Source organism: Macaca thibetana, chromosome 9 (genome assembly GCF_024542745.1).
Source record: "Macaca thibetana thibetana isolate TM-01 chromosome 9, ASM2454274v1, whole genome shotgun sequence".
NCBI lineage: Eukaryota > Metazoa > Chordata > Mammalia > Primates > Cercopithecidae > Macaca > Macaca thibetana.
In genome coordinates, this window is record NC_065586.1 from 59,715,017 (window position 1) to 59,731,596 (window position 16,580).

At 45.8% G+C, this 16,580-nt stretch overlaps 3 protein-coding genes across 5 annotated transcripts in view; all 3 read right to left on the reverse strand.

Moving 5' to 3' along the window:
* Positions 1–16,580, reverse strand: part of CHCHD1 (coiled-coil-helix-coiled-coil-helix domain containing 1) — a 191,658-nt gene that overhangs the window by 21,618 nt on the left and 153,460 nt on the right. The gene's annotated exons all lie outside the window — the stretch shown is intronic.
* The window catches only part of SEC24C (SEC24 homolog C, COPII coat complex component), a 28,474-nt gene that overhangs the window by 10,035 nt on the left and 1,859 nt on the right, over positions 1–16,580 (reverse strand). For both annotated transcript variants that reach the window (XM_050803414.1, XM_050803413.1), the window contains exons 2-6: positions 15,773–15,972; positions 12,523–12,658; positions 2,288–2,460; positions 1,692–2,063; positions 1,238–1,371 (exon numbers count right to left, since the gene is read on the reverse strand). In XM_050803414.1, the coding sequence (XP_050659371.1) occupies positions 1,238–1,371; positions 1,692–2,063; positions 2,288–2,460; positions 12,523–12,658; positions 15,773–15,944 (987 nt within the window). In that variant the 5' untranslated portion in view covers positions 15,945–15,972. The remainder of the gene's footprint in view (positions 1–1,237; positions 1,372–1,691; positions 2,064–2,287; positions 2,461–12,522; positions 12,659–15,772; positions 15,973–16,580) is intronic.
* The window catches only part of FAM149B1 (family with sequence similarity 149 member B1), a 519,129-nt gene continuing 507,364 nt past the window's right edge, over positions 4,816–16,580 (reverse strand). The window contains exon 14 of the transcript XR_007728685.1: positions 4,816–9,719. The gene's annotated coding sequence lies outside the window, so the exon portion shown is untranslated. The remainder of the gene's footprint in view (positions 9,720–16,580) is intronic.

Genomic DNA, 16,580 nt, shown 5'->3' on the forward strand with positions numbered 1-16,580 from the left:
AATAATAAAGGCAGCAGGGGAATACAAGGAGGGAGACAAAAGAACAAGAGGCAGATGTTACTTCTCTCAACCCTGTTGAGTTAGACATGAACAGCTGGAGCCCAGCTCATACTGCTGAAATCAAGCCCCCTCTAGATATGAAATTCCAAGTCTTTCTGGCTCAACACAGAGGCTTTAATGGCTCAGACTATGATGTAGAAAGATAAGGAAAGGGACAAACAGGAGGCAAGCAGGAGTTATACAGGGAGGGGCTGAGGCTGAATGGAAGAAACCGTAAGGAAGAAGAACAGGAATGTTCCCCTAAAAGGCCAAACCTCCCATTCTAAGGACTATCTTATGCTACAAGAAGCCTCCCTTCACATCCAACCAGACTCTCCTTCTTACTGAAGGAGGGGGAAGGAAGGAGGGGCTGCTTAATTCTCCTGAGTTCTCCTTGGCCAACAGGCTCCCTCACTGTGGTGGTTACCCAAAGGAGGAAGAGGGAAGAGAACAGAATGGAATATGACAATGGCTAAGCATGGCAAGGTAACTGACATAGCAAATGTTACAGACAGAACTATAAAGTGGCCCCTACTTGTCAGTACAGTCCTAGTCTCTATTCTGAGTCTGATAAGCAGGGCCTGAGGATTCTGATGGCTCCCCAAGGGTGCAATTCACCCTCTTCCTGGGAAAAGCTCTCCAGTGGGACTTTACATACACACTGCCCTCATAAACTGTCGTTCACTCTTCCCCATCTACACAGCAGAAGCCTACCAGACAAAAGTACTGGGGACTTCCTCCTAAAACTGTCCAAGTAAGAGCAGAGAAACCAGTGAGGCTTTCCTTCTCTTAACATCTAACATAGAGAATTCCCACCTACTCTACCCATTAGGAAGAAGGCCATCCTTCTAGATCTAAGGGGACAAGACCCAGTCACTGCTCCACAGAAGGACAAAGGCTACCATACTATGTATGTACAGTAGTGACAGAGTACAGTCCTCAACTCACAGATCTACTGGTGCTGCTGCTCACTCTTGGTTTCCCTTCCTTCTCTGCCCATCTATAGAATAAAACAGCCCCCCAAAAGACTCCTAGAACCTCAAGTTCCAGTTCAGAGTCAAATTATATGTAAGTTCTCCAAGAAGATGAACAAAAAGGGAAAATTATCAGAAAATGCTAGGCAAACATTTCATCTAGACTGACCTGCCTATCTGGCAGACACAAACCCTTCCTCAGGACCATGTAAGTTTCTACTTACAGGGCTTGGGATGGCATCAGGGTCCAGGCGCTTAGGAGGCAGTGGCTGAGGCCCAGACTGACTGCCAAAGGTGGGTGCTGCTGGGTAGGGGCTTCCATAATTAGGCTGAGGGCCCCGGGCTGGTCCGAAGGAACCTGAGACAAGGGCACAAGGTTGATGAACTCAAAATCCCATCCCTATCTCTTCTTAAGGCCTCAGGAAAATGACTAGACTCCTACAAACATAGAATTATGAGGTACACTAATGCCTGGCAAAGCCATTCAGAAAGACCATGTTATCTGAACTACAAGAAAAAATAATGTCTTATAAACCCCATATCCTAGGAATAATACCCTGAAGCTGCCCATCTAATTCACCACTTAGCAATACTAACAACAAACAAATTAAAAAACATCAAAAACCACCTGAGTAGCCGATGCCTCTAGATTCTAGACAGACCTTGGGCAAGACTCACCATTTTGTTGGGGCTGATAGCCTGGCTGCTGCGGGGAGTGCATAGGTGGCAGTGGTCCCAGGGGCCCAGTCATCTGGGTGCCAGGGGGCAGAGCTTGAGGAGGAGGTGAGGACACATGGTTGGGCTGGCTCACTGAGGGCCCTCCAAAACTCTGTCCAGGCAGGAGTGGACCAGTCATCGAAGGCAGCCGAGGACCCCCTGAAGCTGGGGGTGTGAAGCCGGAGGCCTGTGATGGGGCAGATCGCTGGGGAGTCTGGATCCCAGGATGACCTTGGGCCTGGCTAAGGGGAGGAGCCTGGCCCTGAGGATAGGAGCCATACAGACCAGAGTTAGGGAAACTTCCTGAGGCTGAAGCCAGCGATGTTGGTGGGCCTGAGAAGTAGAATAAAGGTAGAGTCAAAAGCCCAGTCATTCTGCCTCCTTGTTCGGTAAAGCGACTTTCCTTTCCACACAAGAGGGGCAGGTATGACTGTCCCATCTTCTGAGGCTCAGAGGCACAGGAAATACAAGGGAAATAATAGAGATTCAGGTATAACCCCAGAGTCTGATGCCTCTGAAAAGGAGACAGTAACACTCCTGTGTTCATAGCCACTCACCATAGCCCAGCCCTGAAGAGGGAGGGGCTGGGGCCACAGCACCGCTGATCTGCATTCCAGACAGCTGCGCTGTCACCTGTGCACTTGTCGGGGGAGGGCCATAGGGCTGAAGCACAGCTGGCTGGTTGCCCACAGGGGCCAATGGGGACCCAAATGGCTGAGACCCAGGCAGCCTGTGAAAAGAAAGAAAGCAGAGGTGACTAGTGGGGCTAGGACATCCTTTGAAGTCAGCAGAAGCTTCGCATCGTACAGGAAGCTACATTGTTTTGTGACATCTTACTCTCACCCTGAACTCTTTTATGGCTTCATACTTTTGCATATTTATGGGTAAATTATATTCCTGATTGTTTATACCATGATTATTCATGGAAAATCTTGTTTTCCATTAAGCTCACTCCACAAACATAAACCAAGCACCCTCAGGTCAAGTACTATTTACTCTGCTAACTAAATTATTGCTTCCTCTGCTTCAATTCTTTTTTTTTTTTTTTTTTTTTTGAGACGGAGTTTCGCTCTGTCGCCCAGGCTGGAGTGCAGTGGCCGGATCTCAGCTCACTGCAAGCTCCGCCTCCCGGGTTCACGCCATTCTCCTGCCTCAGCCCCCCGAGTAGCTGGGATTACAGGCGCCCGCCACCTCACCCGGCTAATTTTTTGTATTTTTTTTAGTAGAGACGGGGTTTCACCGTGTTACCCAGCATGGTCTCGATCTCCTGACCTCGTGATCCGCCCATCTCGGCCTCCCAAAGTGCTGGGATTACAGGCTTGAGCCACCGCGCCCGGCCTCCTCTGCTTCAATTCTTACAAACCTCCTTAGTTTTGTAATCTGAAGCACTGAAAGCACTGCAAGGGAAGACACACATAAGCATGCATGAACCTTAATAAATAGTAAATCAAACAAATGCAGACTGATTGTCTAGCTTTTTTTTTTTTTTTTTTTTTTTTTTGAGACAGGGTCTCACTCTGTCACCCAGGCTGAAGTGCAGTGGTGTGATCACGGCTCGTTGCAGCCTCAACTTTCCAGGCTCAGGTGATCCTCCCACCTCAGCCTCTCAAGTAGCTGAAACCAAAGGCACATGCCACCATTCCTGGCTAGGTTTTTTTTGTTGTTTTTCTGTCTTTTTATTTTTTTGAGACGGAGTCTCGCTCTGTCGCCGAGGCTAGAGTGCAGTGGCGCGAACTCGGCTCACTGCAAGCTCTGCCTCCCATCCCAGGTTCACACCATTCTCCTGCCTCAGCCTCCTGAGTAGCTGGGACTACAGGCGCCCGCCACCACACCCAGCTAATTTTTTTTGTTGTTATTTTTTATTAGAGGCGGGGTTTCACCATGTTAGCCAGGATGGTCTCGATCTCCTGACCTCATGATCTGCCCACCTCAGCCTCCCAAAGTGCTGGGTTACAGGCGTGAGTCACCATGCCCAGTCGCTAGTTTTTGTATTTTTTATAGATAATGGAGTCTCGCCATGTTGCCTAGGCTGGTCTCAAACTCCTGAGCTCAACCAATCCACCCGCCTCAGTCTACCACAGTGTCTTTCCAATATACTTTCCATTCAGTGTCTCCCTCTCTGATTATTCCCATCAGCACAAAAACATACAAACATCTCTCAGACAAAAAAAAACCCAAAAACCAACTATAGTGGAAACATCCCAAATGTCCATCAACAGAAGAATGGATAAACAAAATGTAGCATGTAGCTACACAATGAAAAACCACTTAGCCACAAAAAGGAATGGAGTACTAATATATGCTACAACATAGCTGAACTTTGAAAATATTATGCTAAATTAAAGAAGTCGATTATAAAATATCACATAGTATATGATTCTATTCTAATGAAAAGTCCAGAATAGGGAAATCTTTAGAGACAGAAAGTAGATCAGGAGTTGCTTAAGGTTGGAAGAATAGGGGAATGGGGGAATAGCTAAACAGGGGTAGCTAAAGAATGCAGTATTTCTTCTTCAGATGATGAAAATGTTCTAAAACTGACTGTAGTGATATCTGTCAGTATACTAAATTGTGACAGCACGTATCTATCAATATATTAAAAACCACTAAATATACAAAAACACTTTAAATAGGCGAATTGCATAGTATATGAATTATATCTCAAAAACTTTTTTTTTTTTTTTTTTTGAGACGGAGTCTCGCTTTGTGGCCCAGGCTGGAGTGCAGTGGCCGGATCTCAGCTCACTGCAAGCTCCGCCTCCTGGGTTTATGCCATTCTCCTGCCTCAGCCTCCCGAGTAGCTGGGACTACAGTTGCCCGCCACCTCGCCTGGCTAGTTTTTTGTATTTTTTTTTTTTTTTTTTTAGTAGAGACGGGGTTTCATCGTGTTAGCCAGGATGGTCTCGATCTCCTGACCTCGTGATCCGCCCGTCTCGGCCTCCCAAAGTGCTGGGATTACAGGCTTGAGCCACCGCGCCCGGCTCAAAAACTTTTTAAAAAATCCAACCAAATTACCTCACAGCCTCCTCAAACTTTTGCTCCCCTTTTAGCTAAACATTACAAAAGAATAGGTCTATACTCTGTCTTTATTTCCTTTTTTTTTTTTTTTTTTTTTTGAGACGGAGTCTAGCTCTATCGCCCAGGCTGGAGTGCAGTGGTGCGATCTTGGCTCACAACCTCTGCCTCCTGGGTTCAGTTCAAGCAATTCTCCTACCTCAGCCTCCCAAGTAGCTGGGACTATAGGCATCCACCATCATGCCTGGCTAATTTTTGTATTTTCAGTAGAGACAGGGTTTCACTATGTTGGCCGGGCTGGTCTCAGAACTCTGGACTTCATGATTCACCTGCCTCGGCCTCCCAAAGTTCTGGGATTACAGATGTGAGCCACCGTGCCCAGCCTTACTTTTTATTATTATTTTTTTTTGAGACAGGGTCTCACTCTGTAACCCAGGCTGGAGTACAATGGCACTTACTTATCTGTGGCTCACTGCAGCCTTGACTTCCTGGGCTCAAGCAATCCTCCCACCTAAGCCTCCCCTCCCAAGTATCTGAGACCACAGGCACACACCACCACACCTAGCTAATTTTTTTTATTTTTTGTAGAGAAAGAAAAATAAATTATTATTTTTATTTTTTGTAGAGAAACAAAAATAAATTATTTTTATTTTTTTTTTTTTGTAGGGTCTTGCTATGCTGCCCAGGATAGTCTTGAACTCCTGCGCTCAATCAGTCCTGTCGCCTTGGCTTCACAAAGTGCTGGGATCACAAACATGAACACTGTGCCTGGCCCAACTCTAATCAAAATGCCTTCCTCTGATAATCCCTTCCAGCCCGGACTGAGGTGTGGTTGTTCCACATTTGTTTCCAGAAGGTACTCCAGTAATAATAGTGTCACCCTAGATCCATTTTTTGTTTGTTTGTTTTTTGTTGTTGTTTTTGGTTTTTGAGACAGGGTCTCACTCTGTCACCCAGGCTACAGTGCAGTGGAGCCATCATGGCTCACTGTAGCCTCAACCTCGAGGGCTCTATCAATCCTCCTGCCTCCACCTCTGCTTCCCAGGCACACCAACAATGCTCAGCTTTTTTTTTTTTTTTTTTTTTTTTTGATAGTGAAAGGATCTCCCTATGTTGCCCAGGCTGGTCTAAAACTTCTGGCCTCAAGTGATCCTCCTGTCTCAGCCTCCCAAGGTGTTGAGACTACAGGTGTGAGCCACTGCACCTGGCCTCAAATTAAAAAAAAAAAAATTAGGCCAGGTGCGGTGGCTCATGCCTGTAATCCCAGAACTTTCAGAGGCTGAGGCAGATGGATCATTGAGGTCAGGAGTTTGAGACCAGACTGACCAACATGGTGAAACCCCATCTCTACTAAAAAAATACAAAAATTAGCCCAGGCATGGTGGTGCACGCCTGTAATCCCAGCTACTCAAGAGGTTGAGATAGGAGATTCACTTAAACCTGGGAGGTGGAGGATGCAGTGAGCCAAGGTCTCACCACTTCACTCCAGCGTGGGCGACAGAGCAAGACTTCATCTCAAACAAAAAAATGGCCAGGAACAGTGATTCACATCTGTAATCCCAGCACTTTGGGAGGCCAACACAGGTGAATCACTTGAGGTCAGTTCAAGACCAGCCTGGCCAACATGGTGAAACCCCATCTCTACTAAAAATACAAAAAATTAGCCTGGCATGGTGGTCACGCCTGGAATCCCAACTACTTGGGAGGCTGAGGCAGGAGAATCACTTGAACCCAGGAGGCAGAGGCTGCAGTGCGCTGAGACCGTGCCATTGCACTCCAACCTGGGCAATAAGAGCAAAACCCTATCTCAAAAAAAAAAAAAAACATTATTGAGATGTAATTTCCATACCATTAAATTAATTCCTTTTAAGTGAACAATTCAATGATTTTTAGTAAATTTATAGTTATGCAGCCATCATCAGAATCAAATTTTATAACATTTTCATCATTCCAAAAAGATCCGTCATGTCCATTGGCAGTCCCAAGAACTTTTTTTTTAACCCATCCACAGTCAGCCTGAGAGAAACAGGACTTCTTATCTCCCTCTTCCAGCGTGCAGACCTTTTTTCCCCTAGTTGCCTTGCTCACTGAAGGTGCAGCCCAGGTCCAGACGTTATAAACAATATCTCAGTTCCAAAACTCCTCTCAGGAAAGCCCAAGGACTCATCTGCCTTCCCCAGTACCTGCTTAAATTTAAGGCCCTGGCTTTTCAAGATGATGAATCCACCCAACCTACAGGCAGCCCCAGAATCAATTTACCACTCTGATTTTCAGTCCTTACTTGACGGCTGGGCACAGTGGCTCATGCCTGTAATCCCACCACTCTGGGAGGCCAAGGTGGGTGGTTCACCTGAGGCCAGGAGTTCAAGACCAGCCTGGCCAACACGGTGAAACCTCATCTCTACTAAAGATACAAAAAGGCCGGGCGCGGTGGCTCAAGCCTGTAATCCCAGCACTTTGGGAGGCCGAGGCGGGCGGATCACAAGGTCAGGAGATCGAGACCACAGTGAAACCCCGTCTCTACTAAAAATACAAAAAATGAGCCGGGCGCGGTGGCGGGCGCCTGTAGTCCCAGTTACTCAGGAGGCTGAGGCAGGAGAATGGCGGGAACCCGGGAGGCGGAGCTTGCAGTGAGCCGAGATCGCGCCACTGCACTCCAGCCTGGGCAACAGCGTGAGACTCCGTCTCAAAAAAAAAAAAAAAAAAAAAAAAAAATTAGCTGGGCATGGTGGCCCACACCTGTAGTCCCAGCTACTTGGGAGCTGAGGCAGGGGAATCACTTGAACCTGGGAGGTGGAGGTTGCAGTGAGCCAAGATCGTGCCACTGCACTCTAGCCTGGGCGACAGAGCAGGACTCCGTATTAACAACAACAACAAAAAATTCACATTTTCTTTTAAGCTTAACTTTGCACTTAAAATTTTTTTTGTTTCTATTTTCTCTCTCCTTTCTAGATGTTGGTAGCAGAGGGTTTTCAGATTATGTCAATCTGCCACCCAGCTGAAATTCTTTGACTCACTCCAACTGGGTAGTTTTCTTTATGTCTACACTGAAACTGCCTTTATCGATGATGCCAACCTTGCCGAATCCAATGGTCAATTGTTAGTCTTCATCTTACCATTTGGCAGCATCTGACATAGCTGATTACTCTCTTACCTTCTTGAAATACCCTCTTCACCTGATTTCAGGACACCACACTCTCTTGGCTTATCTCCCACCTCACTACTGCTCTTTCTCATTGTCTTTTTTTTGTTTTTTGTTTGAGATGGGGTCTTATTCTGTCACTCAGGTTGGAGTGCAGCAGTGAGATTTTGGCTCACTGCAACCTCCACCTCTTGGTTTCAAGCCATCCTCCCACATCAGCCTCCCAAGTAGCTGGGACCACAGGCATATGCCACCATAGCCAGCTAATTTTAGTATTTTGGTAGAGAAAGGGTTTCACCATGTTGCCCAGGCTTGTCTCGAACTCCTGAACTCAAGCAATCCACCTGCCTCTGCCTCCCAAAGTGCTAGGATTACAGGCATGAGCCACCACGCCTGGCCCCTCATTATCTTTTGATAGCGGCTCCTCTTTACTTTTAAATGTTGGTAAGCTCCAAGTCCTCAATTCCATTCTTTACTCACTTTCTAAATGATTTCATCCATGGCTTTAGATATCTATAGACTGAGGACTTCCAAATTTCTATCTCCAGTTCTAACATCAGTCTTGAGCTGCAGATTTGTATATGCAAATGCCCACCTAACATCTCTACTTGCATACAGTTTGTATGAGGGACTTGAGCATTTGCAGATTTTGGTATCTGTTGGTCAGGGGAGGTCCTGGAACTATTCCCCCATGGATACTGAGGAATGACTGTAGTGAGATTTGATAAACATTTTGAAGGTGGAGTCAATAGAATTGGATGTGGGTTATATGGCATCATATTTGCATATATCCTCCTGTATACTTTTTTTTTTTTTTTTGAGACAAAGTCTCACTCTGTCGCCCAGGATGGAGTACAGTGGCACGATCTTGGCTCACTGCAACCTCCGCCTCCTGGGTTCAAGCGATTCTCCTGCCTCAGCCTCCCAAGTAGCTGAGATTATAGGTGCCCGCCACCACACCCAGCTAATTTTTGTATTTTTAGTAGAGATGGGGTTTCACTATGTTGGCCAGGCTGGTCTTGAACTCTTGACCTCAGGTGATCCACCCACCTTGGCCTCCCAAAGTGCTGGAATTACAGGTATGAGCCACCACACCCAGCCTCCTCCCATATACTTTAAATCATCTCTAGATTACTTATAATACCTAATACAGCGTAAATCAGGGGTGTCCAATCTTTTGGCTTCCTTGGGCTACACTGGAAGAAGTGTCTTGGGCCACACGTAAAATACACTAACACTACACTAGTGACAGGTAATGAACTTTAAAAAAAAAACTCATTTTTTTTTCTTGAGACGGAGTCTCGCTCTGTCCCCTAGGCTGGAGTGCAGTGGCGTGATCTCGGCTCACTGCAAGCTCCGCCCCCCGGGTTCATGCCATTCTCCTGCCTCAGCCTCCCGAGTAGCTGGGACTATAGGCGCCCACTACCACGCCCAGCTAATTTTTTTGTATTTTTATAGAGACGGGGTTTCACCGTGTTAGCCAGGATGGTCTCGATCTCCTGACCCGGTGATGCGCCCACCTCGGCCTCCCAAAGTGCTGGGATTACAGGCGTGAGCCACCACGCCCGGCAACCTCGTATTTTTTTTTTCCTTTTTTTTTTTTTTTTTTTTTTTTGAGACAGAGTCTGGCTCTGTCGCCTAGGCTGGAGTGCAGTGGCCGGATCTCAGCTCACTGCAAGCTCCGCCTCCCGGGTCTATGCCATTCTCCTGCCTCAGCCTCCCAAGTAGCTGGGACTACAGGCGCCCACCACTTTGCCCGGCTAGTTTTTTGTATTTTTTTTAGTAGAGACGGGGTTTCACCGTGTTAGCCAGACTGGTCTCGATCTCCTGACCTCGTGATCCGCCCGTCTCGGCCTCCCAAAGTGCTGGGATTACAGGCTTGAGCCACCGTGCCCGGCCAAACCTCGTATGTTTTAAGAAAATTTATGAATTTGTGTTGGGCCACATTCAAAGCTGTCCTGAGGCATGCAGATTGTGAGCCACAGGTTGGACAAGTGTGAAGTAAATGTTATGTAAAAAGTCCAAACTGTGGGAAATTCTTTGGGTTAACTGTTTTGTTTTCTTCAACAGATAAATACTAAGAAAAAGAAGACAGAGGTGGAGCTTATAGACTTAAAAGACACACCAACTGTTTTTCCTGTGGGTAAAACTAAATTGTGGTATGTGTGGTTGTACATTTGAGTGTAAACTTTTTTTTTTTTTTTTTGAGACAGTGTCACTCTGTTTCTCAAGCTCTGGAGTGCAGTGGCGAGATCACACTCAGTGTAGCCTCAACCTTCTGGGCCCAAACGAAACCTCCACTTCAGCCTCCCAAAGTAGCTAGGACAACAGGCATGCCACCATGCCCAGCTAACATTTTATTTTTTGTAGAGATGGGGGTCTCCCTGTATTGTACAGGCTGCTCTCAAAATTCTGGGCTCAAGCAATCCTCTCACCTTGGCCTCCCAAAGTACTGGGATTATAGGCATGAGCCACCTCACCCAGCCAAGTGTAAACTATTTTTTAAAAACCACAAGAAAGTCAGCTGGGTGTGTTGGCTCACACCTGTAATCCCAGCACTTTGGAAGGCCAAGGTGGGTGGATCACTTGAGGTCAGGAGTTCGAGACCAGCCTGGCCAACATGGCGAAACCCTGTCTCTACTAAAAATATTTAAAAATTAGCCATGCGTGATGGCAGGCACCTACAATCCCAGCTACTTGGGAGACTGAGGCTGAAGAATCGCCTGAACCTGGGAGCTGGAGGTTGTAATGAACTGAAATCACACCACTGCACTCCAGCGTAGGCAACAGGGCAGGACTCTATCTCAAAAAAAAAAAAAAAAAACAAAAACATGAAATTACTGTAAGAGTCAGGATAATGCAGGATAATTGTTATTTATGAGGGGAGGGAGAGAATAATGTTTCAATCGGGGCACACGGAAAAGCCTTCTGGGGTGAGTGGCAAAGTTATCTTTCCTCATCTGGGTTGTAGTTGCAGTTACAAAGGAGTTTGCTATATAATAATTTACTAAGGCATACATTTGTTCTTTTTGTTTTTTTTGGTTTTTTTTTGAGACAGGGTCTTGCTTTGTCACCTAGACTGGAGTGCAGCAGTACAATCATGACTCACTGCAGCCTTCAACTTGTAGGCTCAAGCAATCCTCCCACCTCAGCCTCCCCAAGTGCTGGTATTAAAGGAGTGAGCCACTGCACCCAGCACGGACCAATGTATTTAAAACAGTTCCCTACCCCCTCACTGTACCCTCACCCTGTTTTATAACTTTATGTACATTTGTGTACTTGTTATCTTCTATGTACCCCACTTGTTTGACTTATGCATGCTTACATTCAATGCTAAAAATGTGTATTCTGGACACCCAGTTAAAGTGTCAGAAAGTGACTTTTCTATTATCATACCTCTTTCCCACAGTTACATTTTACTCTTTATTTACCAAAAACAAACAACACTGCTGGTCAGGTGCAGTGGCTCATGCCTGTAATCCCAGCACTTTGGGAGGCCAAGGTGGGCAGATCGCTTGAGCTCAGCAGTTTGAGACTAGCCTGGGCAACACAGCGAAACACCATCTCTACTAAAAATACAAAAAATTAGCTGGGTGTGGTTGCTCATGCCTGTAGTCCCAGTTACCTGGGAAACTGAGGTGGGAGGGTCACCTGAGCCTGAGACGTCCAGGCTCCAGGGAGTTGTGATCCTGCCACTGCACTCTAGCTTGGGCCACAGAGTGAGACCCTGTCTCAAAAAAATTTAAAAATTTTAAAAAGCACTCTAATAGAGATGACTGCCCTCCTTTAATGGACTTTCATGCTAAAATGGGTTTATTGGGTCATTGTACCACTGATGTTTTCACCATTTATGTGGTTTCCCTTTTAGTATCTTTCAGTTCCTAACTGGCCATACCCAAACTTAACCAATCAGTCTTACTAAGTGCCTGATCTAGAGGAAAGGGGCAAATCAAAAGAGATGTAAATAATCCTGAGGTTCTGTCTTCCCATTTCTCCCTTAGGGTAGGTTCAATAGGACTGCAACCATTATTGAAGACGTATGTCTAGTAAAGCAAGAAACTCAAGTTCACAGAAAAGGAAGAATATGCAAAGGAACCCAGGTACTAAGATGGGTCAATAATCCACAGGGCTGGACATCAGCAGTACCTATAACCTGGAAAAAAGAAGACAAAGTACAGAAGGGTAGAGGGAAGAGAAAAAGTGATCTACAAGAAAGGCAAAGGAGAGAAAAAAAAAAAAAAAAAAAAAAACCCATAACTTCCCACCTTTCTACTTTCATCAGAGCGATTTTATTTATTTATTTATTTATTTATTTATTTATTTATTTATTTGACAGAGTCTCACTCTATTGCCCAGGCTGGAGTGCAATGGTGCGATCTTGGCTCACTGCAACCTCTGCCTCATGATTCTTCTGCCTCAGCCTCACAAGTAGCTGGGATTTCAGGCACACACCACCACACCCAGCTAATTTTTTATTTTAGTAAAGAGACAGGGTTTCTCCATGTTGGGCAGGCTGGTCTCGAACTCCTAACCTCAGGGATCCACCCACCTTGGCCTCCCAAAGTGCTGGGATTACAGGCATGAGCCACCGCACTCAGCCTCATGAGACCAATTTTAGATTGACCAAGTACCTACCTTTGCATCTGAACAGTGGAGCTTGGCCCATTCTGTACATCTCCTTGGCCAAACTGGCCATATGCAGCCTGGCCACAAGGAGCCTGTGCTGTTGAGGCTGGAGGTGCCCCTGAGGAAGGTGGGGCTCTTGACATACCTGAGGGTAAAGGACAGAAACTAAGTGACTGGGAAATAACTTTTTCCTCCACCCTGAGCCAGGAATGCAAAGCAAGGATCAATAAACTCAGACCTTCACTGGCCCAATACCACAGTTTAGGCAGCGAAAAGGACACTACCAGCATACAACTCTAGCTACAGCAGTATTCTAAACACAGATTCCCAACAGGGGGCCTATACTCTCCTAGACAAGCATACTAGGGGTGAAGCTGTAGCCAGAGACACAAGAATGTAGGGCCTTCCTTTGATCACCATACTCTCAGTCAATCCAAGACTGCCTAATATTCTTACCCTAGACAACAAGTCAACTCTTCTAAGGAAAAGATCTTACTCCAGAACTCAGAAACCTGGAGCATATATGAAAAAGGACACTCAGAAGACGACCAAGTAATATACTGAACTAGGCTACAAAGAAAGACACTTCTTGGGGAGATTATTCTGCCACCTTCTTCATTCATTCTGCTTATACTAACTATATCCTTTCATCCACTTCTAAGTGTGAAAACTTCAAACAGCACGTGATTCAGGAACGTGTTCCTATAGGTCGGAGACCTTGTTTCTGCCCAACAGTTCAATAAGGACAGCTGGCCTGTCCTCCCGTTAGCACTGCCACCTATGTCCTCACAAAAGCTGTACTCCATCCTTCCTATTCCTTAGAACCACCATCAAAGCTACTTTCACTACTCTTAGCCATTCTTCACACATGAAGTTCAGGGAGAAAGCAATTAGTTACTTGGCACATCACTTTTGAAATGTGGATGACCTCTGTTCAAAGAATTGTTTTTCTTTTGCTCTGCCCTCAGTAGAGACTAGACATTATAGAACCTGCCTACAGGAACATGATTAACCTAAACTTGCTCACCAACCATGACAGAATCAGATACGTTTTCCTCTAACAAAGCTTTCTCATGAGAGAATGCCAAACTCCAGGACTTGACAAAGCGGAGGTGGACTCTGTTCAGCCAAAGTCTCAGCTTAGAATTAAGGTTCTTCCAAAGATCTGAGGCCTAATCTCATCACAGTTTTTTTTTTCCCCACAGTTATAATTAAAATCGTCATACTTCATTATTTCCCAAATCTTACTCGTATCTCTTTGATGCCTTCTTTTTTCCATATCCCTTTATAAAAGCATAAAGAATTTGGCATACCCTAAATCATCAGCTAGCCTAAGCAAAGATTTACTGTTAACTACTTCCAAAAAGCCCCTGTGGAGAATCTGTAGAGTACTAGCTGCTCTTCTTGAAAAAGTAAGGTAAGGCCGGACGTGGTGGCTCATGCCTGTAATCCCGGCACTTAGGGAGGCCAAGGCGGGTGGATCACGAGGTCAGGAGTTCAAGACCAGCCTGGCCAACATGGTGAAACCCTGTCTCTACTAAAAATACAAAAATTAGCCAGGCTTGGTGGCATGTGCCTGTAATCCTGGCTACTCGGGAGGCTGAGGCAGGAGAACTACTTGAACCCAGGAGGCGGAGGTTGCACTGAGCCAAGATCATGCCACTGCACTCCAGCCTGGGCGACAGAGTAAGACTGTCTCAAAAAAGAAAAAAAAAAAAAAAAAGAAAGAAAAAGTAAGGTAAAAACCAAACACTCAACCTAAAGCAGCATCGGATTAGTATTCTCTTATTACCATGATATTACAGAGCATCTAAGAAGCAAAGGAAACTCAAGCAAAGGAAAAGGACTGATATCAGAAGAAAGATATGAGAGGCACCAAAAGCCAGGCACACAAATATCACACTTTTCATCCCCATAAACTACACTGTCCCAGGCTAATTTATATATAAGAATCATCAGTCCAACAAAAGGCATTCAACATATATGAGGAATAAATGATTTCAAGGAGACTACAAGTCAACAGGAAATATTCGGTCCTGGTCACAGGATCTAGAGGGGCATGGACCACAACCCTTCCATTTAGCTCTGAACAATGTGACCAGGTGATACCCACAGTAAATGAGCTGTCAGTGAACCTGGGAGATGTGTTCCCACTAGATGGCTTAAGGCAAAAACACAGTACCTTACCTAAAAACACGGAAGACAGCTGGGCGCGGTGGCTTACGTTTGTAATCCTAGCACTTTGGGAGGCCAAGGCAGGTGGATCACCTGAGGTCAGGAGTTCAAGACCAGCCTGGCCAACATGGCGAAATCCCATCTCTACTAAAAATACAAACAATTAGCCAGGCGTGGTGGCACATGCCTGTAATTCCACTTGAGGTTGGGAGTTCAAGACCAGCCTGAACAACATGGAGAAACCCCATCTCTACTAAAGATACAAAATTAGCTGGGCGTGGTGGCGCATGCCTGTAATCCCAGCTACTCGGGAGGCTGAGGCAGGAGAATCACTTGAACCCAGGAGGCGGAGGTTGCAGTGAGCCATATCGTGCCACTGCACTCCAGACTGGGCAACAAGAGTGAAGCTCCGTCTCAAAAAAAAAAAAAAAAAAAAAAAACAGGCCAGGCACGGTAGCTCAAGCCTGTAATCCCAACACTTTGGGAGGCTGAGGCGGGCAGATCACAAAGTCAGGAGTCCAAGACTAGCCTGGCCAAGATGGTGAAACCCCATCTCTACTAAAAATACAAAACAATTAGCTGGCGTGGTGGCGGGCGCCTGTAATCCTAGCTACTCAGGAGGCGGAGGCAGAGGACTGCTTGAACCTGGGAGGCAGAGGTTGCAGTGAGCCAAGATGGTGCCACTGCACTCCAGACTGGGCGACAGAGTGAGACTCCGTCTCAAAATAAATACATAAATAAAATACAAAAATTAGCTGGGCGTGGTGGCACATGCCTGTAATCCCAGCTACTGGGGAGGCTGAAGCAGGAGAATTGCTTAAGCCCGGGGCGCAGAGGTTGCAGTGAGTTGAGATCGTGCCACTACACTCCAGCCTGGGTGACAGCAAGACTCTGTCTCAAAAAAAAAAAAAATAATAATAATAAAAGGGAAGGGCGCCCACAGGGCTCTCAGCTACACAGGGCCAGATTTATGTTCCTCAATCCCAGTCACCCAAACTCCTCAGGTAGCTTAGCTAGAGCAATACAACCCAACCTGAAGACTCTGCTGATTTCCCTCCCTAGCTCAAAAGAAACAGAAACATACCTTGGGGGGGTGTTTGCTGATAGCCTGGTACTGGGCCATTGTAGGCTCCATAGGGAATGGTGGGGGCTGTGGACCCTGACTGCCCACCGTAGCTGGACTGATGATACCCTGGGTAGACGGGCTGGGGCTGCCCAAATGATGGCACAGGTGGAACTGACTGATTGACGTTCATTATGAAAGCATTCCCGGTTTGGTCTCACCTATTAGAGAGAAAAGAAATTAGTTAAAATGAACTTTCTAAAGAGAGCAACTATTCAGGGCAGGAAGTAGAGATAAAAAGAAATTGATCTTATCAGACAGTGATCAGTTTAATAATCCTCACACATCCACAGGATGTTAGTAATTTTCTGTCCCAGTCAGTATTCAGATTACCTTCTTAAAAGCAAGGATTTTGTTACTCTGACCACCCACCCCTTGTCACTGTCTAAAGAATATAAATTTCAACTTCAGACAGACCCACTGAAATGGAGCAGCAGCCTCCATTCCCCAGTGGTATGATTTCTGGTGTCTAGTCACACAGAGTCTTGTGGCTGATGAACTACCTTGATGTTACAGGTAAAAGAAACAATGTTCCCACTTTCCATTCATTCACTCTAGCATCCATTCATTGAACAAACATCGAGTACCCTCTAGTGTGCCAAACAATTGATTTAAAATCAATCAGGCTAAAAGTCTAAAACAGATCCGCTAAAATCCTTCCCCCTCAATGACAAAATTTAGACTGATTTACAGAAATGACATTCTTTAGCTAAACTGCCATAATACAAATGATACTCCGACCCCAGTCTTTCCACCAAAAGAGTGTATG